This window comes from Dermacentor albipictus, unplaced genomic scaffold, assembly GCF_038994185.2.
Source record: "Dermacentor albipictus isolate Rhodes 1998 colony unplaced genomic scaffold, USDA_Dalb.pri_finalv2 scaffold_23, whole genome shotgun sequence".
NCBI classification, from domain to species: Eukaryota; Metazoa; Arthropoda; class Arachnida; order Ixodida; family Ixodidae; genus Dermacentor; species Dermacentor albipictus.
The window spans coordinates 248,795-276,585 of NW_027225577.1; the positions used below are offsets into that span (position 1 = coordinate 248,795).

The 27,791-nt window shown below is 44.6% G+C and overlaps 1 protein-coding gene across 5 annotated transcripts in view; it reads right to left on the reverse strand.

Annotated features, from left to right (window-relative positions):
• Window positions 1-3,243: 3,243 nt before the first annotated feature.
• Window positions 3,244-27,791, reverse strand: part of LOC135898911 (sodium- and chloride-dependent glycine transporter 1-like) — a 968,957-nt gene continuing 944,409 nt past the window's right edge. For all 5 annotated transcript variants that reach the window (XM_065428136.2, XM_065428134.2, XM_065428132.2 and 2 more), the window contains 8 exons: window positions 27,374-27,508; window positions 26,793-26,896; window positions 23,506-23,743; window positions 20,575-20,703; window positions 20,234-20,333; window positions 18,815-18,924; window positions 14,035-14,199; window positions 3,244-5,505 (listed from right to left, as the gene is read on the reverse strand). In XM_065428136.2, coding sequence (XP_065284208.2) covers window positions 5,332-5,505; window positions 14,035-14,199; window positions 18,815-18,924; window positions 20,234-20,333; window positions 20,575-20,703; window positions 23,506-23,743; window positions 26,793-26,896; window positions 27,374-27,508 — 1,155 coding nt within the window. In that variant the 3' untranslated portion in view covers window positions 3,244-5,331. The remainder of the gene's footprint in view (window positions 5,506-14,034; window positions 14,200-18,814; window positions 18,925-20,233; window positions 20,334-20,574; window positions 20,704-23,505; window positions 23,744-26,792; window positions 26,897-27,373; window positions 27,509-27,791) is intronic.

A 27,791-nucleotide genomic window follows, 5' to 3' on the forward strand; every position in this document is an offset into this window, starting at 1 on the left:
GACGGCTTCGCTTTGAATTTTTCTTTACCATAACTGTTGTCGGACACCCGCTTCCGCCAAGACCGTTGCCACCATGCCCAACGACGCGCAAGGGCGCCAACACCTGCACCAACGACTGGCAGTTCTACACCGAGCTTTCACGAGGGCGGCGAGCAAAAGCCGTGGGCTAGCGTGCGCCTTCACCTTAAAGGGAGGCCAAAGAGAAATTTTAGGCGAAGCTCGATGGGCCCATTGCATTCTTGAGTACTGTACTTATTACTCGTACTGTAAGCGGATGGCCGATAAGCTACAACGGACGCAGAAACGACGGACCGCGGGGGCGACGCTACTTGAATATGTCTGCAGGAAGGTTCCGTGACGTCATAAAATTTGACTTCGTCTGTCTCGGAATGGGCGATTCTTTCTGAACAGAGCAAAATTAGGTTGCACGTGAAGGTGCGCAAACATAAGCAGGAAAACGTTTATAAACTTTTCATACATATGAATGATTCAAAAGCGCAATAATACCATGAAATCAGAAACGTCGAAACTGTCGTAATCAGCGGTTTGATTTGGTGCGACATGTTCAAATGGAATAATTAGCCTCGACTCCCTCCTCTACTAATCAACTTTGCCTTGAGAAGGAAATCCAGCGTTTCGAAAATATATGGAACGTACGAGTCTGAACTAGCTTCTCTTTAGCATCCCTTTAAGCTCGGCCTCCGAAATCATCAGCGTCGTGCCGTGATCTCGGAAGTCGGACCTTCGGTGCAGATCTCGAAGCGGGCTGTCCGGCACGCACGCGGTGACGTCGAGACGTCGCACTGGACACGGAGAGAGAGACGGAGTATGCGCATGCGCTCGATCTGATGCAGCGATGAGTGTTGTGAAGCGAGTGTTAGGTACGACAGTATATAGACGGAAGGAGATCGATCCCGACTTGCCCACGGGCCCGTCACAGCACGGGCCCCTCCCGCTGGCGAAACAACGCCACTTGCCGCGCCCCTCATGAAAGACTATATTCCAGGAGGAGGAGAAACAGGAAGGGCTGAAGTAGGCGTGCCCTAGGCTTCGGCAAGACTCGTGTTACACAACTACGGCACAGCTTGATTGACCAGCCAACGCAACAGCAACAGCATCGGTACGAGTGCTGACAGCCGTTGCCAAATGTTTCGTTTTTTTTTTTTGATGCTGTTGATATTGCTTAGAGAGTCCGGGTTCCGAGCAGCAGCAGCATTACGAACTCAAGCGGGCGCGGTGTTTTGGATGAGTTTCGCGTAGGTGCTGCGGCAGTAAACGAGTAGAGATAGAACTGTACCTGGCAAACTGACATGAGTCCAAGAGTGCTAGACCGTAAAACAGCATCGCGCCCGTCTTGGTTCGCGCCAGAGCGCCGACAATGCAGCAGGTAATAAACCAAGCCAAGCAACTTATCCAAAGCAATCCAAAGCATTTTCGAAGTTGGCACGCCACCAGCCTCTCAAGCACACTCGATATTGGTTTGTCCACAAGCTGTAATTTGCCATTTGAAATCTTTAGGCGTGACGCGCGTTTGCCACACGATGCTCAAATTTTCTGTTGCGCTCAGTGCGACAAGTTTTTGTCTGCGCCAGCGCGTAACTGCGGAACTGTCACGTCATTGTACAGTCACAAACGAATAATTGAGTTTGTCAGAACATTGCTGACCATAATGTACCTCACGGTAGGCTGCTGATGACTGATTTCTTCTTTAGATTAGCATGTCAGGTTTTTCTGCAAACTGTTAGCAGCTGCGCTACCAATTCAATCTGCTTATTATGCCGATCGCAACAAAAACATAGAAACCTTTTTTCGTCACAGTTAATATCTCGTCATTTATAAATCATTTTCTTTTGTAAACTTATAACATCATCCTTCTAAGCACACAAATGATTCCTTTCGCCGCACAGTTAAGGATTACAACAAATCTCAGAATGGTCGTCAGAGTCACGAGGAAACCTGATGTGGACCTGATGTGGACAGAGTCACGGAAAACAGAGATAATTGCTGCCTAGCAGACGACGTTGCGGTGGTTTTCAACTATTGCTCATCGCTAAGACTGACACGGATTACTCGAAATAAGGTCAGTCTGTCTGTAGACACGGCGGGCACACGTGTTACGAAACTGACTAGTAGTTCCTTGCCCGCAAGACACAAACTAATTCTTTATACCTTTCATTCACTGCCCGCAAGACTCACAAGAATTCATTCACTGTCTGTCAGCCCTGCCACCAACTAATCATGTGACGTGCCCGTTCGTCACAAAGCTCAAGCTTAAAGGGGGAAAAAATTGTGTACACCCTCCTCCTGGTTAGAGACAAAAAAGTAATAAAGACAAATGCACACAGTTGTCAACCCTGCGCCGCAGTCAACTGAGCGCCGACCCCATAAAGTTACTCTCTATACACGCAATGTACACGTGATGTCCGGCCTCTGACATGCTGGTTTCACAGAGATCGAGCGAGAGAAATGGAAATAGAGCGCGGTAGACACGTACAGCTAACACACTAATGTACACTATTTACACTCGAGTGTTCTACGACCACATATGCTGAGCGTTACACAGAGTCATCAGGCTAGTGTTTAGGCACGGTCTACATATTCGCGAGTCAACGCCGGTGCGGTAAAGTAGTGGTACGGGCGTATATCACCAGAAAGTGCAGGCGCCACAGGGAGCATTCTTTTCCTCTTAGCACACGCAGAAAACAAGTTTCTCCTCAGAAATCTTGTGAACAAAAGAATGCACACTGGATCTAGGAATCAGTCATCCATCGCTGGGGCAGAGACCACCGCCAAGTCCTTGTGCAAACGTGTTTCCGGGCTAAGGTTCGAAGACGTAGCAAGGAACAAACCACTGCGCTTCGGACACCTACATCGCTTACTTTTTAACATCCTAAGGCCAATAACTCTGACAGAGTAACGTATTGAAAGGTCATGGAACTGCGGTGAGAATCCATTGAGCGGGCCTCTGCGGACTAGTACGCTCGACTTTCACGGCTAGGAAAACGGGATTACAGCCATTCGATTCATTTCTTACCACTCATACTAATGCTACTAGTTTGACGTCAATAAGCGTAACCTGCTCTGCACTACGCCCGAAAATTCGTCGCCCCACCCACGAAAACAAAAATAAGACAAAACGCAAAGCTCTCCACGTTTTCCAAGCACTGGTACAACGTAAAGCCAGGAGGTAAATATTGTGAGGCGTTACTAAATGCGCCAATGAAAACAAATTCCATTTGTGAATGCGGGAACAAAATCTTTAACCGAGTGGACAAAGTAAGCATGAACTACGACTCTCAGAGTCTACGTGTGACGAGCAATGGAACATTGAACACTTAGTTGGAATGACTAACGCAAGTATTTCCCACTGCTATCAGAATGCATGCTGCGCAACAAAAACCCGTACACAAATTTTCATGCGATGCGCGGCCACGCGCATTATCAGATGGCAGCGATCGTGTGTGTTCATCCACGGAGGCCGCTTGCGGCGGTGCACCCCGCTCCAGAAATTACGTGCTATGCTCTACAAAAATGTTAACTATGTAAAATAACCTCTGAATGTACAATGTCAAGCACTTCATCAGTTTTGCAAGTGTCACTTTTTTTTTCTTACAAGGCTATAACTCGATATACTACGCTAAGCGTCAACAACTCGAGGAATCACACTTCATGACAAAAACTCGTCACAAGGATTCTGCGATCACATTCTAACCACCAGTTACCCGGACCGGCCACAACATCATCATCATAGACTACACAATACACGACTAATGTAACACCAACTAAGCGGTTCAGCGTACGATTTCTCTAAGTCTAGCAGTATGTCAGTGAGTATTCGCCCTCTCTTAGCAAACTGAAGAAAATTAAGTGCGATATATAAGCACAGGATCATTTGTTCACACCAGCAAACATTGTCTCGGGCGAAAAAGAAACGAAAATCACATGCATACACGACAACGACACGGAGCCTTCATTGAAGGGGCGTCACATAGATTTCTTCAAACTCAACCGTTAATCATCCAACAAGAGCGACGGCGAACGAATAAATAAGCAGGCTATCAACAATATACCGTTTTGTACAAGCAGTGCTGTGTTGGGAGAAATAAACTTCATGTCAATCTTGACGATGCTATATGTTACAGAGATCTCGTGTGAACATCAGGATCACAAGCAGACGCCGCTAGCAGCGACGGGCGATCGAAATGCTTGCTGACGTCATTTTCTCTGGAATGTGCCCAACATGATGCGGCTGTCGAGAAACCATGAGAATGTGAGGCTTCTCAGCTGGCATGTACTGTACGTAATGTCTCTCTACAAATGCGCATGAAACGCTGCTTTTTGGCTGGTTCCAACTGAGAGGAGTTGCCTATAAGTGAAAAGCCATTAAGACGGGAGGGCTTAGAGGCATTCTCACAGCTTGAAAGTACAGTGACGAGATCAGAGACAAGTTGAGGTCAGCAAGAACACATATGCGGCGTGATGGTTGCTTCACCGGGAAACAGAGCCACACGTTCACGCACAGTGAGAAATAAAACGAGAAATGCAGATATTTACACGTTACAGTACAGTTCAAAAACATAAAACAATGCCACAATGAGCGAACAGAGTGTGACGTCAGTATCTAAAAAAAATGAAAATTACACACGTGATCAGCTAGTCATAACCTTTTCTACGCTCGCCTCGTTCGAGGAAGTTTTTGCTAAACAGAATTTTCAAGCACACACTGTTTTTCTCACTAACATGCTGACACGCGTTGAGTAAGGGAACAACATTCTTCCTGTGTTGAGTCTGCATGGAAATATAACGTTGTGGCTTTGGCTCAACCGTCCTACTGAGTGCTCTTCGGCTTCCCGACTCCTTCACGGAACAGCTCAAAAAGGCGAACTCCGCGGAGTCACCAATCAACTTCTCACGGCTGGACGCGCGCGTGGGCTGGAAAACCTAAAATGAAAAAGGAGCGCAATCTGACGCGCCTTTTCCTGCGTGCGGCCCACGTCCGTCACTAACAAAAAAAAAAAGCGTTTCCGAAGAAACATGCTGCCTCATCACATCTTGAACCATAAGCGGCGTTCTCGTAAACGACAAACCCTGGTGTCGCACGCGCGTCACCAGGCACCGAGTGTCCGCATGCGTTCTCAGGTAGAACCAGAGCGGAGAGTTGGGGAGGACCGCGTTCAACTCGATGCTCCTTAGTCGTCAGCTTTGATTAAAGTGCGGCTGCGCCCGTCTGCACCTCGTCCGCTGAGTCCGGTTAGCCGCCCTCGAGGCGGCTCGGATTCAGTCGTTGGCCCTGTTCTTGCTTCGCAGGGAGGTGCAGAGGTCCTGCAGTCATCAGATGGTCGTCTCGAACGTGTAAGTCACGTTGAAGGAGGGGTTGTCGAAGGAGTTCTCGCGCCCGATACCGCCGTTCATGCTACCATTCTCGTCCGTGACGTCGGGCCTCAGCGACTGCTGCGTCTGCGCCGGGCCCCAGCCCTCGGTGGGCCTCATGGTGACGGCCACACGCTGCGCGAAAGAGAGAAGGCAGAATTAAGACACTCGCTCAGATTAGCCTAATTGCTAGGTCTAGTTCTGCAAGGTAGAAGATGAAAGGTGGTGTGGAAAAAAAAGATGAAAAATTGTCGGATTGGCTGTGTTGCAGACGCAGCTACTGCGTGGTGCGTGAAAGGTTTTGTGCGTGCTGCGGAGGGTGTATGGACACTATAGGGGCGCTGGAATGACGTTAACAAATACATGAGTGACATTTACTTATGCATTACAAACCTTACACCATTAAGTTATGATACAGCTAGTGGGCTTCTACTGTTTAATCTTGCAGTCGTGTTCGCTCCCTATTCGTAGCGGGCCTGCCGCGGGGTCCAAGATGGTGGGCGCGAATTGACATCCCTCCGTCTTGTTGCATGCCTGGGCCTCTTCACGCGAATTCTTCACCTTACGTGTCGAGCCCGGGGATGCCGTAGCCGAGCAACCGCCAAATCTGTGCAACAAATTGCGCATTTGTAAGCCCTATAAGGTCAATTACCAAGAGGGGACCCTGATTATGAGAAGGAAACTTACAGAAGAATAAAAATGGGTTGGAGTGCATATACGGCAGGCATTGCCAGATCCTGACTAGGAGCTTACCACTATTATTGAAAAGAAAGGTGTACAATCACTGAATTCTACCGGTGCTAACATATGGGGCAGAAGCTTGGAGGTTGACAAAGAAACTCAAGAAACTCGAGAACAAGTTAAGGACCGTGGAAAGAGCGATGGAACGAAAAATATCAGGCGTAACGTTAAGAAACAGGAAGAGAGCGGTGTGGATACGAGAACAAACGGGGATAGCCAATATTCTAATTTGCATCAAGAGAAAAAAAAATGCAGCTGGGCAGGCGATGTAATATAGCACTGCACGAGCCTGATTTTTTCGGGCCAGCCACGCTTTATTAAGTGCTAGCCCAGCTCGGGCCCCTGATACCAAGCCCGGGACGTGGTTCGAAGCCCGGGCTCACCCCGGCCCCGTGTTACTAAGCCAGGGCCCGGCCCGGGCCCGGGTGTATATTACTAAGTATAGCTAGAGCCAACGTGCATGACCAGGCCCGACCTGTAAGTAAAAAAAGAAAAGAAAAAAGAAATCTATTTCTCACAGATTGTACCGCATGTACCGCACGACTGTACCTCATCTTCTCGGGGTGTAGTGAGCTGCAGTGCGTGAGTAATAAAAGACCAAAACATTTGTTTCTCCCATGGGAACATCAGTGATCTATCCCATTGCCTGTGCGTGCGGTTAGTTTCCCGCTGGTGCGTATGCATTTACCATGATCGTACGATTTGGTCATATGAGGTTATTTAGCAGGCGAATATGTATGTACATTTATAGAAATAGGCAAATTCACGGGCATAGAGCATAAGATAAACGCACAAGTAGAAAGAGACACCCCTTGCGTTAGCGCTAAAATAATGTTACCGCATAAGGAGTTGTAATAGTTCAGTCGCAAAAGCGGTAACAGGAAAATGGCAACTTCTAACAGGAAAATTTGTTTTTCCAGACGCGGAAAGAATGTTAGTTCTTGTGGAAAAGAAAAAAAAATAGAACTTCGTCTGTTTTTCTATTTTCTTTGCTAAGGTAGCACACCAAGCGCCAGCTCCTTACACGTATCACTTCAGCTTGGCACAGAATGTTTTGGACCATGCAATGTATAATGTTCGCGTGTGCTCGAAGGCACTGTAATTAGGCCCTTCAATGAGCGGGCTCGAGTACAGCCTGGCCCGTGGCTTCAAGCCCGAGCGCGGTCCGGGCCCGGGCTTTCAGGTCGGCCGGGGCCTCTGCTGTGATCTGCCATTTTATGCGTAGGATGGATAACCTGTGGACAATTAGTGCTGTAGAACGGCTGCCAAGAGAAGGGACGCGCAGTCGAGGACGGCAGAAAAGTAGGTGGGGGGATGAAATTAAGAAATTTACAGGCGCAAGTTGGAATCAGTTGACGCAGGACAGGGGAAATTGGAGATCGTGGGAAGAGGATTTCGCCCTGGCAATGGGCATAAGAATAGGCTGATGGTGATGATAATGATGATGATGAAACATAACTTTTGATGAGCACAGGTGAGCTCTGAGATGGGAGTGAGCTCATCTCATCAAGCGTCATCATTGTCTCTCGGATCGACGAACCTACTACCGAGCTATGCCGCCGTTACCGAAGAGCGAAAGCGCAATTTAGCTGACTGCGTAATGCGTGGCGCTACAACGGCGGCCGTTTGAGCCTGCTTCTTGTGCACAATCGATTAATGGCACACAACAATACCAAAGTAACGCGCGTGCGTTGTATGGTCGCAAATATGTAAGCGATAATGATGTGATGTTTTTGTTGCATGCGGATCTATACATATAATTATGCAAGTCATTTATGCTAAATACGAAGAAATACACAACCATTTGTTCTCTTGTCTCTTTTCTCTTTATTTTATGCTTATCTTGTCACGCAAGTGTGATGATGGCCTTGTGGTCGCTGTGATACATCGCCAATGGCTCTATGACGACGCCGGTTAGGTTCTTGATTAGCGTCAAATCTATACATATATGCTATAATATATGCAGATGATGTAACGATCTGGAGTGCCGAAGGTAATATGGGACAAACGCAGACCAAACTACAGGAAAGCATTTATGTGGTGGAAGGAGAGTACGGGACTGAACTGCTCTGCTAAAGAATCACAACTATTGGTACTACGGAGCAGTAAGCATGGGCGCAAGCCGAACGGATATATACCAGAGGAAGAACACCGCATTGACATATACGCCAAGAATGGAGAACCAATCAGGCAGGTGGAGACTATTAGAGTGCTAGGACTTCTCCTGCAAGCGAATGGATCTAATTGCAGGGTGATACAACATATCTCTAACAAGTCAAAAGAAGTCATTAGGCTTCTGTGCAGAATTACCAACAAGCATAAGGGGCGCGGAGAAGACAGTGTCATAAGATTAGTACATGCATTCGCCTTTTGCCACTTCTCGTACGTGGCAGGCATGCTACAATGGACACAGGCTGATAAGAACAAGCTAAATGCTTTAATCAGACGACTTATACAGACTGCACTTATAAAGACTGCACTTCCCGTCAGCACGGCCAATGATAGCTTATTGCGCCTAGGGCTGCATAACACACTAGAAGAGATAGCTGAGGCTCAACAGGTGGCCCACCAGGAGAAACTAATGGGGCACGACCTGGGAGGGCGCTACTTGAAGAAATAGGCGTAGAAATTAATAACCACACCAACAAAGGAGAATTATTAACAGAATTCCAAGCAGGACTACGAGAAACAATTAAGACGACTCCGTTCCCTAGGAACATGCACCCGACACATAACCTCGAGAGACGGAAGGTAAGGGCTAAGGCACTCCTTCAAGACATAGATCAACATAAGCAGCAGGCGGTGTTCATTGACGCTGCCTGGGTTAAAAATGAGGATGCGTATACCTGCGTTGTCGTAGACACTCAAGGTAACATACGGGATGCCATCACCGTCTATACCAAGGACCCAACGGTAGCAGAAGAAGTAGCAATCGCCTTAGCAATCCGGGATAATCGGTGGACACATATCTACAGCGACTCTAGAATAGCCACACGTAACTTTACTAACGGATATGTGACACGGATAGCAACACGATTACTATAGAATATCAACAGTGTGGGGATCGAAATCCGCTGGTTTCCTGCACATCTGGGGGTGGTGGATGGAGCTCGAAGAAACCTCGGTGAGGTGACAAATGAAGCAGCACGAGGATTTTATAGCCGTGCTTTTCAAGATCGAGCAACTTACACTTCACCCGGCAACATAGGGATCGATTATTAACATATAACGAAATCATGAAGCAGTATTATTTAAGCAGAGGGGAATACCCATTGTCAGACGGTAAGCTTTGCAGAGCCCAAGCGGTCACATTACGTTTGCTACGGACAAGGACATACCAAAGTCCAAATTTTATTAACAGGATCTATCCGGAGAGGGAAACTCAAACCAATTGTAATAAGTGTAATGGCATCATTACTCTTGACCACATGTTTTGGCAGTGCCCCGCAGTCTTCACACACTGTGACAAGGAACAAGAATGGTGGCGGCAAATGCTACACAGTGAATCACTCTCTGACCAATTACGGGCAGTCCAGAAGACCCGCGATGTGGTTGCAGGGCCCGGCCTGACAGTCCCAACGTGGGAGCGGCCCGTGCCAACCTAGGGTTGACCTTCAGGACCCAATAATGTTCTTCATACCATCATACCATACAACTTCACTGTGAACTACGTAATTAAGAAAAGGAAATGAAACTCGGTGCAATGTTAGAGTTGTCTTAGCGGCTAATTGTCATATAATTTGTTTCAGGATAGTATTGATAAAACAAGAGTTACAGCCGTTTTCCGTAACCATATTTCCGCCGTAAATGCCCATGTATTGACAGCAGGCGGGAATTATGTAACGTTTACGACTTCACTGTGAACTAACTAATAATGACAAGTAAATAAAACTCGGCGTAATGATAGAGTCGCCCTAGCGGCCAACTTTGGTATATTTCTTTCCAAGATATCTACATTTGATTGAAAGCTACAGAACACTGGCGAGAAAGTTGGCTTTGCCGCAAGGAGATTTCTGTTCGCCGCCACGATTTTTCCGGAGCGTATACCTATAGGCAGCTTCGCTGTAGTAAATAACAAAAGATGACTAGAAATTCTCACGTTGGTACTGCTTTAACATTCCTTTTTCTTAGTGTAAATTATACTAACCGACCGACTAGGTTTAATATTTCCTTAGATGTGAAGGCCACTTGAAACGAAGACAAGAACAAGTGTTACGTCTCCTTTATGGAAGCCAAATTTAGGTCCGGACGTCTGTTAATAGTTCCCCGTAGGTAAACAGTTGTTTTGCTTTTATGCAGCAGACATCGTCTGTTAGCCTTAAACAGAAAGCTTCGCTTGTGACCGCACAAGATGCCGACGAATGATACCAGATTCGTGGAGGATAGCATGTAAACGAATATAATGGTATTTATTTGATAGTTTCCTTATATTGTTTTGCTGTAGAACACCGGCAAATCGAGTAGTCGAGCTATATGTTCAAGCTCATTCTCTCCTTGCACGATGATCCATTTATTAATTGCAAGGCAGCGTGAGGAGGGCACTGCAGTTGCTCGCATTCGCGACAAGAAACTCGCAGCGACGATAAATGGAAATAAATGGAGCTACGGGGTGCACATCAAAACGGTGCCATATAATGGAAAGGAGATAACATCTTCATCTTAAGCTTAATAAAAAAAGATATGAGAACTGCCGCCCAGTCGATTCAATCGCATGTCACGACCTCCGGGCATAACATCTGTATATACTGTGTGAGCAGCGACTTTCTTTGCTGAACAGCTGCGAGAAAGGTGTGGTGTCACGAACGAAACAATGTGACCAATACAATCTATTATGAACTCCTCCTACTTTTTTTTTATTATACGGTATTTAGGAGATGATGTCGCCTTTAATTGGCGCCGGCTACTCCTTTTCACACTGGGATTAAAAAAAAAAACGAATAAATTGTAACATGTTAATAGATGTTCAGTACTTTTGCAAGCTGATTTTGTTTATAGAGGGCGCAACAAGCATACAGGTAGTCAGATACCGACATCAACGTGAACTAGAGATGGCATCGTCGCCACCGGACAAGTCTAATATTCTGCACAAAGGGCTGCCAAATAGAAGAGGACTAGCACGTCATAACAAGATACAAAGAGGTTGTTTGCACCCATGCTTGCCTTTAATAGCTGCCCAGTGTATCATCTAGCTAATAGCGGACTTCGCTGAGATGAGTGGGCCGATCTTGCGCTATTAATCCTATAACATCACTGATTCTAGCCGCCATATGTGAAGTAATCTGCACTGCAGTGTTCAAGGAGCAAATTAATTATCACTGCAATTTTATAAATGATCGTTCCAAGATTCAAATCTTGGCATGACTAGAATTGTACCTACGTTCACTATGGTCTGTAGATAAATGGCTGCAGTTATGCATACAATAAGCACTAGCGAGAGCATTACAAAAAAATATTACCGGATAAAAAAAGTCACTCACTCAATGTTGTGATTTCCTGGAACTTCACGAACAGTGTTCGCGCAGATATTGAAGGAACGAATAGTACCACACGCATTAGCAGCTAAGCCCCGTCCCCTTGCTATGCGAATATGACAATGAGCACAATTCCCTCAGTCAAGAAACAAAAAGATAAATGATTCGCATCAGAATAATTTTGTGGATTTGCGGTTTACGGTCGCCAATGTGACAGCGGCTATCAATCCAAAGGGCAGGGGCCTACAACATGCGAGAGCGCAAAATATCATTCTACATCAGGTGATTTGGCACTAGCTTTACTAGCCATATACGTCAACGCCCCGTCTGGCAATGCAAGACACGACCGCGTGCCAGAAAGCCGCTTTCGAAATGAGATGCCAGTCTTGATAGCCGGAAAGTTGGCAGTGATGTGGAAACAGGGTTGCAACCCTCGCCCGCGTGAATCCTATTTATAAAAGACGTCGCACTGCTAGACAGTTCCCTTCATGCTTTTCAGAGCGATGGCATAATTGCGCAATGAACATTTGTTCTCAGTTTTTGAAGGCACCAAAGCTGACAAGAAGTCAAGGGAAACTCTCCATGCTCGTGGCTTGGAAGGCATAGTGACGAAGATTAAGTAGCGCAGGTCACCTTGCGGGTGAAGACAATGTAATGACCGGAAACGAGGAACATCATCGTTACTGAGAGTTTTTAGTGATGCACTTGCTTCCCGTGTATCCAGGTCACATGTCCACGGTTTCGATTATCACGCGACGTGAAATACACAACCGACAACGGCTATTCAAGATAGTGCAGTATATACATGACTCTATTTTATAGCGCCTAATACGCAGGCAACGCAGCGGCCGACTTCAGATGAGCTGGTTAATGACATGAAAGCAAAATTTACTTTAAGGTGAGAACTTACGCAGAGATTCTTTCGTTTTGAAACGAAAGCAAATTATCGCTTAGTGGATGCTATCAGTGGCTATGCAGTTCTTAGAAAAAAATTGGAAGGAAGGAGCACCAGCTTTGAAATAGCCGTCGCCGTAATGTGCACGCGAGGTTCACAGCTGTTTGGAATTGCATCCTCCCGCAGTGCACATGGAAGAGTGCCAGGGAACATAACAGCGCGCTGAATGCCCCTCTCAGGGGCGCAAATATTTTCAGCATATGTCACGAACAGTTATACCGACACCGATATACATGGTAAATTACGATGAACTCAGCAATGACTAGATTCGATTCCGAAACAAAATGTTTCGGTAGGTTGACAACTGAAAATGAATAAATACGTTGTTTATTGAGTTTATTAGCGGTCACCGCAAACGTTTCTGGTGTCTGCCGTAGCGAATAAAGATTGCGAAAATAAAATTTTAAAAAAGAATGCCGGTTCCGTCATTCCTGTAATGTAACACTTTTCTTCTTCAACATGACACAACACTCTACATGATCAGCTGACGCACTGCTCTCTTGTTTTATTACTGTCATTGTCATAATGCGTCAGATAGCGAGAATTCACTTGTTTTTAGTTTGCAAATTCCTCAGTTCGCCAGACGTCCGGTTTCGAACGACGTTACATGCAAGCATCATATGCACACCTGCCAACCTTAGAATATGAAAAGTGCTAGTGTCGAAGCCAAGAAATGCTAAAATTTGACGAAATGTACTAAAGGCTGTTGATTGCTCAACATGCTGACTCATGGTTAAATATTCACAGACTGTTCTATAGGGACGCTCTGAACAGGCACTCGAAGCTAATTGTCGCGGCAGGAATGACCTGCGTCCCGAACAAGCAGTAATGTTTACTAAGTTTGTTCACGAAATATTTCAGTAACGGCGGAAAAAATTTCAGTGCCTTTATGCACTAAATGGTGTCGCTGATGTGGCTAAGTCCGATTAATCGATAACTCTGAAAAACCAGGCTCGGAAAAGCGAGTCAGCGACTTTATTTGTGTTTTTTCTCCAATCAACTCTGCACTAAACCAAACGAAAATGAAGAAAAGATCGTAAAATTGCTCACGTCACCACGAGAACCATAAACAAGCTCTATGAATAGGACAATCCACGACAAAAATATGGAAGTTGGCAGGTATGTAGATGTTAATAAGCCTCTTTCCTATGAGGCAAGCTTCACGTAAACTTTGCATTTTTCTTTGTTTAGAAACAGAAGGGTATCCCAAACTCGATTCGATATTTGGAGGTCTTTCGTTCTCGAATATTCGTATTTCACTTGAGAAGGAAATGTCCCTAGTTGAATATACCAAATAAATTTCAATCAATGTTGCTGGAACCCCAAATATGTCCAAATCTCTAACTCTACAAGCAGCGTTACAGTAGAACAGGTAGAACAAAATAAATACACGTCGCTTCAGTACGCGGCTGTTAACATAAGATTAGCTTCACTAGGGCGAGCCGAGCGTTTTAAACGGGACGACCCCCGTAGTGCGAGCAAAGGCGAACAACTTACGTGTGCCAGGCTGCCCTTAGGCACTGAGCAAAGCTTGATGACCATGAGCACGACAATGGTGGCGAGCGGTATGAACACGATGGTCCAGCCGACGCCGATGGCCCAGGGCGGGTAGTCCTTGCCTTTCGCTTGAGAGTGCTCCACGATGTTGAAGATCAGGATGAACTGGGAGACAAGGAACAAACGATCTAAGCATTTGCGAAAGTGGTGCAAGCGACTAGGGAATATGGACGCCATTCACCCCGGCGTCCGCTTTTAGCATTCACTGCGCGAGAAATGTGAAATTTCAGCAATCAGCTGTTCATCCTGCAAACAGACAAATGGTCGTGTATCTGTGAATTAAAATTGCGGATTCAACGTCTCTGTTCCAATCTCTGTTCTCCCCACGAATGACGATTTCGTTACTGCGAAGGACTATACCCCGTTTCACACTTATCGTGCAACGCTATGGAAGCTATGCAAGTAGTTCGGTCACCAAAAATGTATCACTGCGCACATGCAGTCTTATATGCTTCGCTGCGGACAACGGTGTCTGCTCGTAACGCCGCCGCGATGGCTTGCAAAATTTTAAAAATCCGAAAGGAAAGCAACGAAATCGAAATTGTTCTAGAATAATTAGTATTAGCAGCCGTACTAATGCGCGCGTTGTTGCTTTTTAAGGATATGTTTTTTTTCTCTCGCCTAATACTGAATCTAAATAAAACAGCGTCTTGCCTAATTACTTGCAAAACCACATAACTACTTGTTGGTGAGAATGCAGACACTACAAAACGTGTCTCCACAGCGCTGCATGCGATGTGCGAAGCGGAGTACAATCTTTCAATCTAGTTAGACTTAATACTTTCCTTTAACGTCCTTTTAAGGACGCCCTCGTTTAGAGCTCTGGATTATCTGTGATTGCGTGTGCTGACCTGCACTGAAGCACGGTACGCGAGCAGTTTTGCGTTTCGCGCCGGTAAGAATGCGGCCGCTAGCTGCTGCCGGGAGTCGATCCTGTGACCTTGTGCTTAATAGTAAAACCGTCATGGCAGGTATACGTGCGAGTGAAGGAGAAGACTAGGGGCCAACTTGACAAATCGCAATTCCGCTACAAGGCAGGAAGACAAACGTGGCAACGTTCGAAACAAAACACTAATATAGTGAATCAAAAAGGCACTTCCTTTTCCGAGTAACTGGCAGTACTTGAAAAAAGTACGTGTACTAGCAGAGCAGTAAAGTGTCGCAAAAAAAAAGAATAAAAGAAAAAAAAAGGCAGGAAGAAAGAAAAGCAAACAAGTAAGAAATTACGAACCTAGCTACAAAAATAAGAACACAACATTTCCCGCAGTGATGTACTGTGTACTCAGAAACTGAAATATCAAATCTGCATACAGGGTGCCCCAGCTAATTTTAGCCAGACTTTAAGTATATGCAAATGCCACGTAGCTCAACAGAACAAAGGTAACGTTGTTTACCGTCACTTGGAGATCCTCAAACTATTTTTTCATTCCGCGTAATTAGATAATTAGTCTTCATTAATTATTCAACTTCTCAAATAACATAATAAAATAAAAAGTGTGAGTGATAAAATTATACAGTGGCATGAAAAACTCCCGATACAGCTTTCTGTTTCACAATACGTGCTACATAAAAGTGTTTTTCCGAGAGTGAAAGAAGCCCGCGAACACAGGTAAAGTGCCTCGAGCAGCCAGAAGCGCGGCAATTTCGCGTGCATTTGCGGGTTTCTTTCAATGGATAAAAAAAGCCGTGGTGACGCTAATTTAAGCTTGCTATGGCTACCACTCCTCCGGCCTTCTGTCGAAGCTGTCTATTTATTTCGCTTGCGGAACACATCCTTTCCTATTATTTGAGTTTGCTTTACTTACAAGCAGGTATACTGCCAGTGATGAATGTACATGCGGAAGTGACGAAAGCTCTGTCATTTCTATTTTTAATGTCTACATGAAGGACATCGATCACCCTCGCTATGTGATCTCTGAGTTGTATTGCCACATGTATTCTGTTCTGCTTTTCACTTTTGTTTGTTACATTTTTTTTTAATCCTGTGCTGTCTACGTTCAGCTTCTGCTCCTGCGCAAGGCGTTTTCTCCTTACCAAGTTGTTCCTATGCCGCGGTTCTCGTGGCCACTTCTCGAGTCACGAGACTTGATCCTACGCTGTCATTACGAGGCATGTATATATAGCGAGCACTACAATTTGTCGTAATGACCACCGCCTGATGTTTAATGCTCAATATCGCACAGCAAATAGCGGTCGATCGTAATGGACGTTGATCGATCCGACGAAAATCGAATTCCTTGTCGTTATGCATGTCAGGCCATTGAGTACGACTTTAGCGGGCGAGTTATTCTGACGAACACATTATGTCTCTCTCCGCGCGGTGATCCCCATACCTCTGCTTGATTGCATTCACTGTCATTGCCACGTGATAACATGCTTCCTTGACTCAGCTGAGTGGCGGAGGTTGCAGGCCAACGAATCCGTGAAGCCGCAACCCTCCACACAGAACGCATGCAACCTGAACGTATGTTGGGCTTGCGCTGACTCGTCCATTTCTCTGAATTCCGCCCGGTGCCCGCAGCCAAATGCCGACTAAAATATGGTCCTCGACGTTACTCCGTAAGACAGAACGTGTATATACCAGGTGCTTCTGCGAAGACATTAAACTTGTTTTTAATTCGCCCGTAGAAGATAGCACAATTCTACTCATTTTATACCCTTTAGCCCTTTCCCAAGCACAGGGAAGTCAGCCGCTACTCACACTGGCTAACCTCCATGTCTTACCTACCTTTTTCTCTCTTTCTCTCGCTCTCTTTTTGAGCTTGACCACTCAAAGTGGCGCAAGTTACTTCCACGAGAAATCAAAATGTTTAATCAGTTTTCTTTTTAAAGAAATTACCTTACGATACACATTGTAACTTACAAGTTGTAGCCGGTGAGACTGCAAGGCATATCCACTTACAATGAATTATATAGATGACAATTTTCCAGATATGCGCCATCAGACTTGCAGTAAAATACATTGTTGCTTCACTTACTTTCTTGTTTTAAAAGAAGAATCGTTTGATGAATTGAAGCACAAAACTAACTGGACCACCAATGTATTTCTTCGCTAAGTTCGGGAAATATTATCCCCCAACTGGTATCACCCTCATAATTCATTGCAAGTGAATCTGCCTTGAAAACTACCCGGCTACAATTTGTAAATTTCAGTAAGTACCATAAAGTAATTAATTAAAAAATAAATTAGTTACATTTTATTAATTAGTCAGTTAGGTATGTTGATTTTTCGTGCAAATACTATAAGGCGTATGGGCCATTATTTCTGCTTGAGGAACTCGCGAGATGAAACGCGTGCTCCGACGCCACGCCATAATGGCGCCAAAGCCTTAGACGTGGATGCCACTTAAGGATGTGCAGCATTCAAGGCAAGCGCTCATATTTTGTCTCAAGCAACGACTGTAGGCGGATTATGAAGCGAATCAGATAGATTTCTCGCCTAATCTCTTGCCCGCGAGCGCTCACTTCACCTAAGACTTTGTGCGAAAGCCAGTAAAATAGTATGGACGTAAAAAAAATATTAAATCCAGTATCTCACAGTCCCAAGTTGCTATTTGGTAAACTACTGTGGCTTTGCTGTCGCCTCTGAAGCCTCAAATCAACGTGGCTGATAAAGGAGATTGACGTGGACACGGTAGATTGAGGCTACAGCAGAGAAAATCGTGGGTGCAAGCCCGTAGATTAGTAATGGACACAAAATATTGCAGGGCTCTCCTAGATGCATTGTTCTTGCTATTAACGCAGCAGAAATGCAAGGGGTCCTAACTTAGGAGAATATTTGTCACAGTTTGCAGCTTTTTCATGATACAGTCGCCCTAGCGGCCAATTTCGGTATATTTTTTTTCTAAGATATCTACATTAGATTGAATATGCATGCTTTTGTTTTTCCAGACACAGTAAATAGATAAGTCTAGTAGACAGAGGTCCAGTAGTCAACTGTTGCTTTAACATTTCACAACTGGGTGTGCTACCACCATACGTTGCGTTATTTTCTTTTTTTTCCTGTTTTTTTTTTTAAAGCGAAGTTTTTTTTGCCTACCATCCCGTGGTTACGCCTGGTTCTGTCGATCGGTCGCTGGTCGGGTTCTCGCTTAGTTGATTCCTCCTTAGTACTAAAGAAAAAAAAGCGTGTCCAGTAGTGGGATTCGAACCTGCGGGCTGTTGCACGAAAGTCCGATGCGCTAACCATCAGGCCTCAACCGCTCTTTTTTTTCTTGATTGATTAGGCCACAACAGCACGTATACATCAATCGTGCCGATGCCCGCTAGCTCCTTCAGATGATCGCTGCGCGTTGATTATGATGATGATTTACGTGCTAAGGCACACACCCACAACCAGGGATTGGCCAAGGAGCAGGTGGTCTAACTTTTGGAAATGATCGCGGAATCTTGATAATGATCATGATTCTCATAGTATGGCGCATATCCATCTGGGTATCGTCCAAGAAGCGCGTCCACGTGCTGTGACCTTTGACCTGACGTGACCGGACACGTGGTGTTGAGTGTTATCAATACACCTTTATGACACATCTGGTCAACGGTGTAACAGAAGCATAGAATAACATGGTATACACAATCTTCGCGCGTCACGGTGGCCAATTAAGCTGTATCATATGGTTTAAGTTTGAAGTCCCAATTTGCATTGTTTTCTTACATGTGCAGCAAATGGCAATACATAAAAAGACAGCGACGTAGGCGTGTGATACAAAGACAGGCTTACCACTAACGTGGCTGGTGTGAAGTATTTCCACATGATGGTCCAGAACCTTGTCCACGCATAGGAGCGAGATCCGATCATTTTCTCGATGTCGCAGAGGAATTTCTCCGCGCCTGTGCAGACAGAAGTGACACAAGTATGAATAACTCAATGTTTTAAAAAAGTAAGGAAAGCTCGCATGTTACGATGACGCACGACGAAGCATTAATAATATTTTCATAGCTTATGGACATCGCAATGCCATACGTTTTGTCGTTGCATTTTTAAGTACCATTATGGCCTCCTCTCAGTTTTTTCCTTGTTCTTTTGCCCGTTCTCCTTAAATTATTTCTGCCCCATCGCCCCCTCCTTGCGCACAGTATTATGCATGCAGCCACACCACTTTAGTGAAAGTCTCCAATTTTTCATCAATATCCTATATCTCTGCACATAAATCTGCCTGACGTTTTCAGTGAAAAACAAATAAATATGGCACTTCTTCGACGTTGCTAGCATTGAAGTACCAAAATATCAGACATCTTTCTTTCTTTCTTTCTTTCTTTCTTTCTTTCTTTCTTTCTTTCTTTCTTTCTTTCTTTCTTTCTTTCTTTCTTTCTTTCTTTCTTTCTTTCTTTCTTTCTTTCTTTCTTTCTTTCTTTCTTTCTTTCTTTCTTTCTTTCTTTCTTTCTTTCTTTCTTTCTTTCTTTCTTTCTTTCTTTCTTTCTTTCTTTCTATTTACACAGAAAATAAAACTTCTCTTAGCGCAGCAATTACGTAGCGATGAGTGATATTACCTTTCTTTTCTCTACTTATTTACGTACCAGCAGCAGGTAAACTTTTCATCAAAGCAGACCAGTCATTCTTAGATGCTTTTTGCATCAATCGGTGCCGAATTGAGAAAGATACAACTTCTTGCTCAAGTATAGCGTACGCAGCTCCCCACAAGCGCATAGACAACATGGTGGCTCACTCAACGGCCGATAAAAACGATCGCAAAGTGAAAAAAAATTCAGAGCATTCACTCCCGTTTATCGGTATCCAAGTGAATTGAACCGGCAAGCGTGCAACTAGCGGAAGTGTTGCTTTCTCAAGTGGATGTGACTTGCCCAGTATACGGCAGACCAACGCAAATAAATCGCACTCGTTTAGTACGCAACCTGTAAGCGGATGGCCTGTTTTTATCGGAGCATTTCAGCTGGAGTTGTGATAATCAGGCTTTCCTAATTCTTTTCGTTAATGTAATTTGACACTGGGATATGAGGTCACAGAAGGAAAGTGGTAGGGATATCTGAATTACACTGCAACGTGCTTGCTTAATCCTCTATATTGAACTTTGCAATGTTCCGTTACCCTGCATGGTTTACTCCAAACATTATAAATTATGATGGCAACTCCTTTGAGTGTTGAGTAATGCATACGCGGTACATTACTGATTACGCTTACCGTAGTACCAGGCGATAATTGTGCACTCCCCAATGGCAATGACTAGCACGGACAGACTTGCGGCGTACTTGTCGAATAGCTCCAGCCAGTGGACTCCAGCCTGTTATGAAGATAGAAACCGAAACAAATAAATTCATATATTCACTACTAAGCCAAACCTTATTTACAAGTGAAAAACTAGCTATATGTGAAAATTAAAAATCTGAAGAGGTCGTTAAAAGTATGAATTGTTAATCCGTGAACGACCATGAGCAAAAAATAGAACAGAACTGCAGATAAAGAAGAAACGCACGCACGCACGCACACATACAAGAAAAGCACGGCTTCAGTTGTCGACTTACCCGTGTCGTGAATATTAGACCACCGAAGTAGCCAAAGACTGATATTGCGAGAACCACGAATGTTTTCTTTTCTCGAAGGCTTGGAAATCGGTCAAAGATTGCTGTTGACACGGTCTCTAGAAGGGCAAACTGCAAAACGGGAACGGGGTTCAAGAACAGGGCAGATAAATAAAACATTATATTATTCAGCGATAACCCCACATAGAGGTACCAAACGCGGTAAGTGCTATCGTCAAAGAAATAATTTTAAAAAATAATTTACGTAAATGAATTGGCAGCATGGAGACAGATTAAACAGTTCTCATTTAATGTTAGTGTAATATACACATAGTAACAATATATAATCTACAGAAAACACGCCACAATGTGTATTCCGGTGCACGGCCAGCAGAGCAACACAAAGAATTGTTAGTTGTACAAGTCGTAACCTTAAGCTATCGTGCAGTCAGCAGATGCCCTTGTATTATCACTGCACTAGTCATTTTGCGCAAGGCCATTAGTGCACAATGTATTTATTCGTTAATTTACACAGTCTGAAATGAACGTTTTCTTTTTGGTTGCATTGTGTTAGTAAAAATGCTATCTGCTTTATGGTGACGTAATTTTGAATCTTACTTTTTAAGCTAAGCACGCAGCTCCTATATTCAAGAAGACTAGTGACACGACACCACTGTGTAGGTCAGGAGCACAATAGTATGAGATGGCAAGCGGAAAGCGTTACAAAGTAGGCCAACTGCTCCTTAATAAGGTCACCATAGGAGCCGGGCTGGTGAGCACATTTTGGCGGAAGGCACACTAATAGCGCGACACAGGACAGGTGAAGCACGAGAAGAACACAGTGCCGACTATACAACGAGCAACCTCTGCAGCGGTAACAATTTATATATATATATATATATATATATATATATATATATATATATATATATATATATATATATATATATATATATATATATATATATATATATATATATATAAAAGAGCAAACAAGGCGCAAGTGCAGCTGATACATGGTTGTCATGTCTGTAGGCCAATTACTGATGTGCGTCACGGACTAACTGCCTGAGAAGAAAAAAGATAGAGACCGATTTACAGCCATTTACACGGTCACTATCGATACACGGTCATTCTATCGGATGACTGTGAATGAGAAAGGAAAAGTGCGTGCTACACAAGGCAAAGCCCGGTGTTTGGTTTCCCGCCATGGCTTTTGCGTCACATACGCACAGGGTGTTTCAGCGAACGCTTTCAAAAATTCTTTAGAATTCCCTGCGGCAGAGAGCACAACTATAGTCCGTGAACTGGTCTATTCGAAGAGGCGCGGGCATTACTCGCACAAAAAAAAAAATTGAAATGAATAAGGGGTTAACTGAAAAAAATTATCTAATTAAGCTTTTAACTAATTACCTTACGGCAAATATTCCTATTTGCAATTTCTAGCGGATGAGACTGCAAGGCATACTCGCTTGAAAAGAATTGTGTGGATGACACCATTTACGAGATATGCGCCGTCAAACTGGCGGTAAAAAAATTGCACTGTGGTTCCACTCACATTCTTAACAAAACGTCGTCTTCTGCATGGGAGCACAAAAGTAACTGGAATGCCAGTGCATTTCTCCCGCAAAGTTTGGGAATTAACTTCTCGAAACCGGTGTCATCCTGATTAATCGCTTCAAGTGGATCCGCCTAGCGAACTCGCCGGCTCGAATTTGTTAATTGCAGTATGTGCCGTAAGGTAATTAGCTAATAACGTAATTAGTGAATTTCTGTTAATTAGTCGATAAAGCATTTCAGTTTCTTGTGTAAGTAATGTCCACTTCTTCCAGTAGACCAACTCATGGATTAGAATTGTGTCATCTGCCACAGGGAACTTAAAAAGATTTTTTTTGAAAGTGTTCGCTGAAACATCCGGCATCTTGCTCCCAAGCTCAATTCGAAACGTCTGGTAGTGCGCACCCTGCTGCAGATTGGCATGTATTCCTACGAGTCAGTAAGTCACCTTGACTGCTGAGCACTGTGTTTTGTTTTACTTTGTTATAGTACCTAGATGAGTGTTGTAACTGAGAAACGGGTTGACGGCTCTTCGGCATGCCGTCATGTAAGCGCTTTCAGCCTAGCCTACTATAGCAGCGTACACAACCCATTTGTATCTTGAATGTGTGCCTGGTTGCAGCTGCATTAAAGTAAGGAACTGTAAAACTTTCTGTCAACATATATAGTAAGAAAACGTAAGCGACATGAACATGAAGAAGTGGGAGAAGAGGTAGAACCCAGCAATGGGTGAAAACAAGCAACGGCGTTTGAGAGTGACTTGACATAAAATGAGCTGAGTGTCAAGTGACCCTTCCTCAACGCTTCTCGCACATGTCAACCGCTGTTGCGCGGTCAGGAATAGAAAATGCGTACAAAAAATTCGTGCTAGTCCGTGTCTAAAGTTCGCGCACATGTTGTTTATGTTGAGTCCTTTTCAACATGGCTCCGCGTTGCGCGCAATCTGTGTCTCTCTCTTTCCGTCTTAGTTTATGTTGAGCAGTATCCTTTCCTCAGCGTTGTGAACCAACTAGCCGAGCAACAAGTAGTATTGCAGGCTCATAGACATGAACACGCCCATGAGCAAAGGTGAATCGACAAGGGGTAACGGATTAAAGACTGACATTTTTCGCAGCTTTGTCACGTAGCCAGATACTGGCTACTGCAATCCAAACTTTGCGTTCGTCGGCCTTCTGCCGTGCGTCAAATGAAAGAGGAAATTATTTATTTTTTCCAGGAAAGTGCGGTTCGCGTACTTTTGGTGAGGAGTGTACGGTGCAGTAGATCTGAAATAATTCGGTCACAGCTCCACGAGGAACGCATTCTGCTTTCGGATACCCGGCAGACTTGCGGTCTCCGGGGGCCCCGAGGAGGCGGACAAAAGAAGCGACGGCATACCTGGCTGTCGAGGCCGAGTGTGAGCAGCATGAAGAAGAAGAGGAAAGCCCAGAGGGGCGCCACCGGCAATCGGGCCACCACTTCAGGGTAGACGATGAAGGCGAGGCCGGCGCCCTGGTCCACGACGTGCTCCACTTCGACGTTCAGCTCGTGCGCCAGGTACCCGATCACCGAGAAGATCACGAAGCCGGCAAAGATGCTCGTGAGCACGTTGCTCACGGACACAATCAGGGAGTCCCTGAAAACGGAAGGTGCGATGTTGCATAGCGGTTGCAGCAAAAAGCAAAAGTTTTCAGCTTTCTTTTTTTCCTTTAGCTTTTTTTTGCGATCATTGCCAAATGGAAGAAGAAATATCTGCAGACACTGAACGGCCTTATAGCCAATAGCTAGAGGCCACTCAAAAAAAGAAATAAAGGAAGTGTCAACGATTTAAAGGGACACTAAAGGCAAATATTAGGACCAGCTAAAGTGATAAATTAGTGCTCGAGAATCTCTAAGGCATCGATAATTTCGCGAACAGAGCCTTAATAATCTAGAAACTGAGGTAAATGCAGGACATGATTAGAGACTCCTCTGGGACATCAAGTACTTGCCCGATGACGAAAACACTCCTCAGTTAAATTTTGTGACTATTACTCAACCACTCGTTGCAAAAAACATAATTGTACTGTAAGTCGAAATAAAATGGAACTTGTCCAGTTCTATATCCTTCTTAAAAAAATAACTTTGAAATTACATTGAAATTAACGATGCGGACAGTCGAAAGGTTCCGTTTTCGCTCAACTTCGCGCGCCCACGCTTTCCCGTTTCAGTGGTTTCATTATCTCGTAGTGCTGCGGTGGTTTTACTGGCTCGCGAAACTCGCACAAACTGCAAGTAGCAGAGAATTCAACTTGCATGTGATGTCGCGACATGCTCGAACGATCTACGCCACTTGACTAAAAAGCAGCTGCAGCGGCGAACCCACCGCTCAGTCCTGGCTCGGTACCGCCGTCTGTCGGGTGCGGTGTCGGGTGGTGATGGCGTATGTAACGCCATCACCACCCACCACCCGACACCCGACACCCGACACCACCCCGTTTTGGTGGCGGGAGATTTGAATTGCGATAAAGGTATTCGGAACCTTCAGATGCAATTTTCCCGTAAACTAAGTCTTGTCTGGCACGAAACAAGCTTTGCGAGGTTACTGCAGTAGTATTTAAACAGTCAACGTCGACTTAGCATCAGCCTTTAGCGTCCCTTTAAGCATGCGGCGAACCTATTGCGTATATGCTTAGATTACTAGAAATGAGTAGATCCAAGAAAACATGCATGATGACGACAAAAATGATGGGGGAGGGGGGGGGGTCGAAGTAGGTGCAGCAAACACGCGTACATACGCTCGCTCGCTCACAGTGCTAACCTAATTGCATTGCAAAAATTAAAAAATGAACCCACAGTACACATACTAATACGTTTTGTAGAAACAAGAGTATCTATTTAAGCACATGTGGTACATATTAATAGGCGTGCACATGAAATTCACATTTCCGAATTAAAGCATACATACATGCTGAAAAAAAAAATTTGTAGCCCAAGTGATATATCTCTTCCATGCCTTATCTTATTTTGTATGTATGTTGTTAAACAGCTTTAAACCAATAAATGTAAGCAACATCTGGCTTACAACAACAAACTTGCCGATAATTTACTGCGATGTTAGACAAGCCCGCACACGAAGTATAGATAAATATAATCAAAGGTTGCTTTTTTTTCTTTTTTCTATGTTGTTAACGCATTTATCCATGTATAATTCGCATACGCCATTAAAAGGGAGCATTAGTAGCTTGTCAAACATAGGGTTGCTAATGTGATTTTGCTGCGAGAAGTTCACGGTAAATGGGCGTACAACATAAGTCCTCACACGTATGTAGAAAGACAGCTACTAATCGAGCCTCTTGATCGGTGCGTTTATTGGGCCACGAATAGAGAAGTGAGCACCCAGTTGGCGAACGAATTATAACAAGAACAACAAATGAAAATTAGGCATGGACACCTTAGAATGCTTACGCGTGGGAATGCGAGAGCATTATACCATTTGTAGACCTCGGAACGCCTTGAGCGCGCTCATGTTATACCCTCATGACGTGGCGCCACCTCCCCATTGGCTGCGCCGTCACGTGCCCAATGACGCACAGACTAGGCCACACCTTTATTCAGCTAGAACCGCAGAGTCGCCATGACGTCGGGGAACCATGCTCGTGTCGGCCCCCGGAGGCCCGAGTTCGATTCCCACCCACCCAGACCGACATTTGCCTCCTTTTCCTTCTCAAAGCCATTAATGTACTTCGTTTACAGGAAGCTTCCTGTGAAATTTGACGTCAATCCAAGCATTTCTTTTTCACGTGTTCTTCTTCACTGCGCCGTCGGTCACTCTTTGTACGATCTTCGAGTGACGCCGGCTAGGACCGACGGATATTCGCTCAGTGTGGCATATAATGCTTTCGCATTAAATAAGTGTCACAGCACTATGGGTGAATATGTAGGAAGTAAACTGCAAGGCTGATAGAAGAGGACTCGCGAGTTTAAAACTCCTGTGACGAAGGGAGGGAAGATCGAATAGTTCAGTAAAAAAAGAAAAGCGACTCATACCAGGGTGCACGGCCACCGATTAGTGCTGAGTAGCATCGGTTATTTACATGTCACTGGAAATTGACGTACGCGAGTATTCGCTTGAAATATTGCGTGACTAATACTCATTCAAAAACACCGAGAATGTCGCCGTTCGTGAAGGAGTGAATATAGGCACTTAAGTTTCTTTCTATTATTATTTTTTATTCTCTTGTGAGTGCTTGTAGTCACGCCAGCTTGTAACCTTGTTCGCGGTCTATTTCACACAGCGCCAGACCTCCGCCGAACTTTATTGCACTTGTTCTAGTTCTGTCGAGAGAGGCGCTTGCATTTTCCAGGTTTGTTCTCTCCCTTTAAGTTTTGGTTGCGGTATACGCGGTTTTCATTTGGCGTCTTCGATATTTGCAATCCCGGTGTTATTTTTACACCGTAGGTTGTGTTTGCCATTGCGAGTTCATTACCGCGGTAGCCCCGACAATGGTATTTGCTCTGTCTTTTCCTATAATAGTGTGAGCGTGGCTTGTAGATCTATACTCTCCGAAACATCACGCTGCGACAGGTTTTCCTGCACTTTTGTAGCGGAATAACTGAATGTCTTGAGGGACTCCGCTTGCACCGGATTGCGTCAACGCGAAATTTCAGTTTTTCTCAACGCATCAATGAAAGCGGAAACTCACTTGTAGCAGTCATTATGAAACTTGTTGTAAGACGACAGTGTGATGAGTCCTCCCCAAGCAGGACTGAGAGCGAAAAATATCTGCACCGCCGCATCTCCCCAGACCTGAGAGCAAAGAATAACTACGGTTAAACTTCGCTTCGTCTTCGTCAGAAACAGCACAGAGAGACGAATAAAGAGACACTGAAGAAAAGAAATAAGTTTGTGCAGACAAAGTAGCCTTTGAAAAACTATTATCGTGAACTTCACGGTGATAGATTGGCGATTAGATGAAAAAAAAAGATTTAGGTCAAAGTTCTACCATCTGAATTTTGCTCCGAAGCCTCAGCGTCGGCATGTCAATGTGACCTCATGGATTTCAAAATATGAAGGTATAGTTAAGCTGCTACTGCTCAGTAATTTTTTTTCAGAACTTGCCACGTTTAGTCCTTGGCCATTTAGGAATGCATGAAATGTAGCTCATCTTTAACTAACAATCTTTAGTGAATAAATTGTATGGAAAAAAAAAAGAGAGATGCAAGTGTTCATTATATCCACTTATGAATTTTCCATGCGGATGGTAATCCCAATGTTTGCGCTTACCTGCGGGGTAAGTAGTAGCCTCCAGTTGGGCGTGACGTAGAACATGATTCCCTCATAGGCACCAGGCAAGGTAACACCGCGGAAAAACAATATCACCAGCACCACGTAGGGAAAAAGGGCAGTAAAGTACACCACCTGCGTAAGAAAAAGAGAAAACTAGAATTAGGAACAATATTCGGAAGAAAAAAGAAAAGTGGTAGTTTTGCCAGAACGCGAATCATGGAAGGCGATAGCAAGGTTTAACGTTGCGCTGAAGGAGTCTCAAAACACTGTGGTATGTGTCTCAGAATGATGTGTAGAATAAAGAGGAAACGAAAGGAAAAAGGGAAAAGTCAGGCAGTACATAAAATTCCTTTCTATTTATGGCCCCCTTCTCTTCCCCAAGGAGCTGAGCCATGCTCCCTAAGGGGCTGCAGAA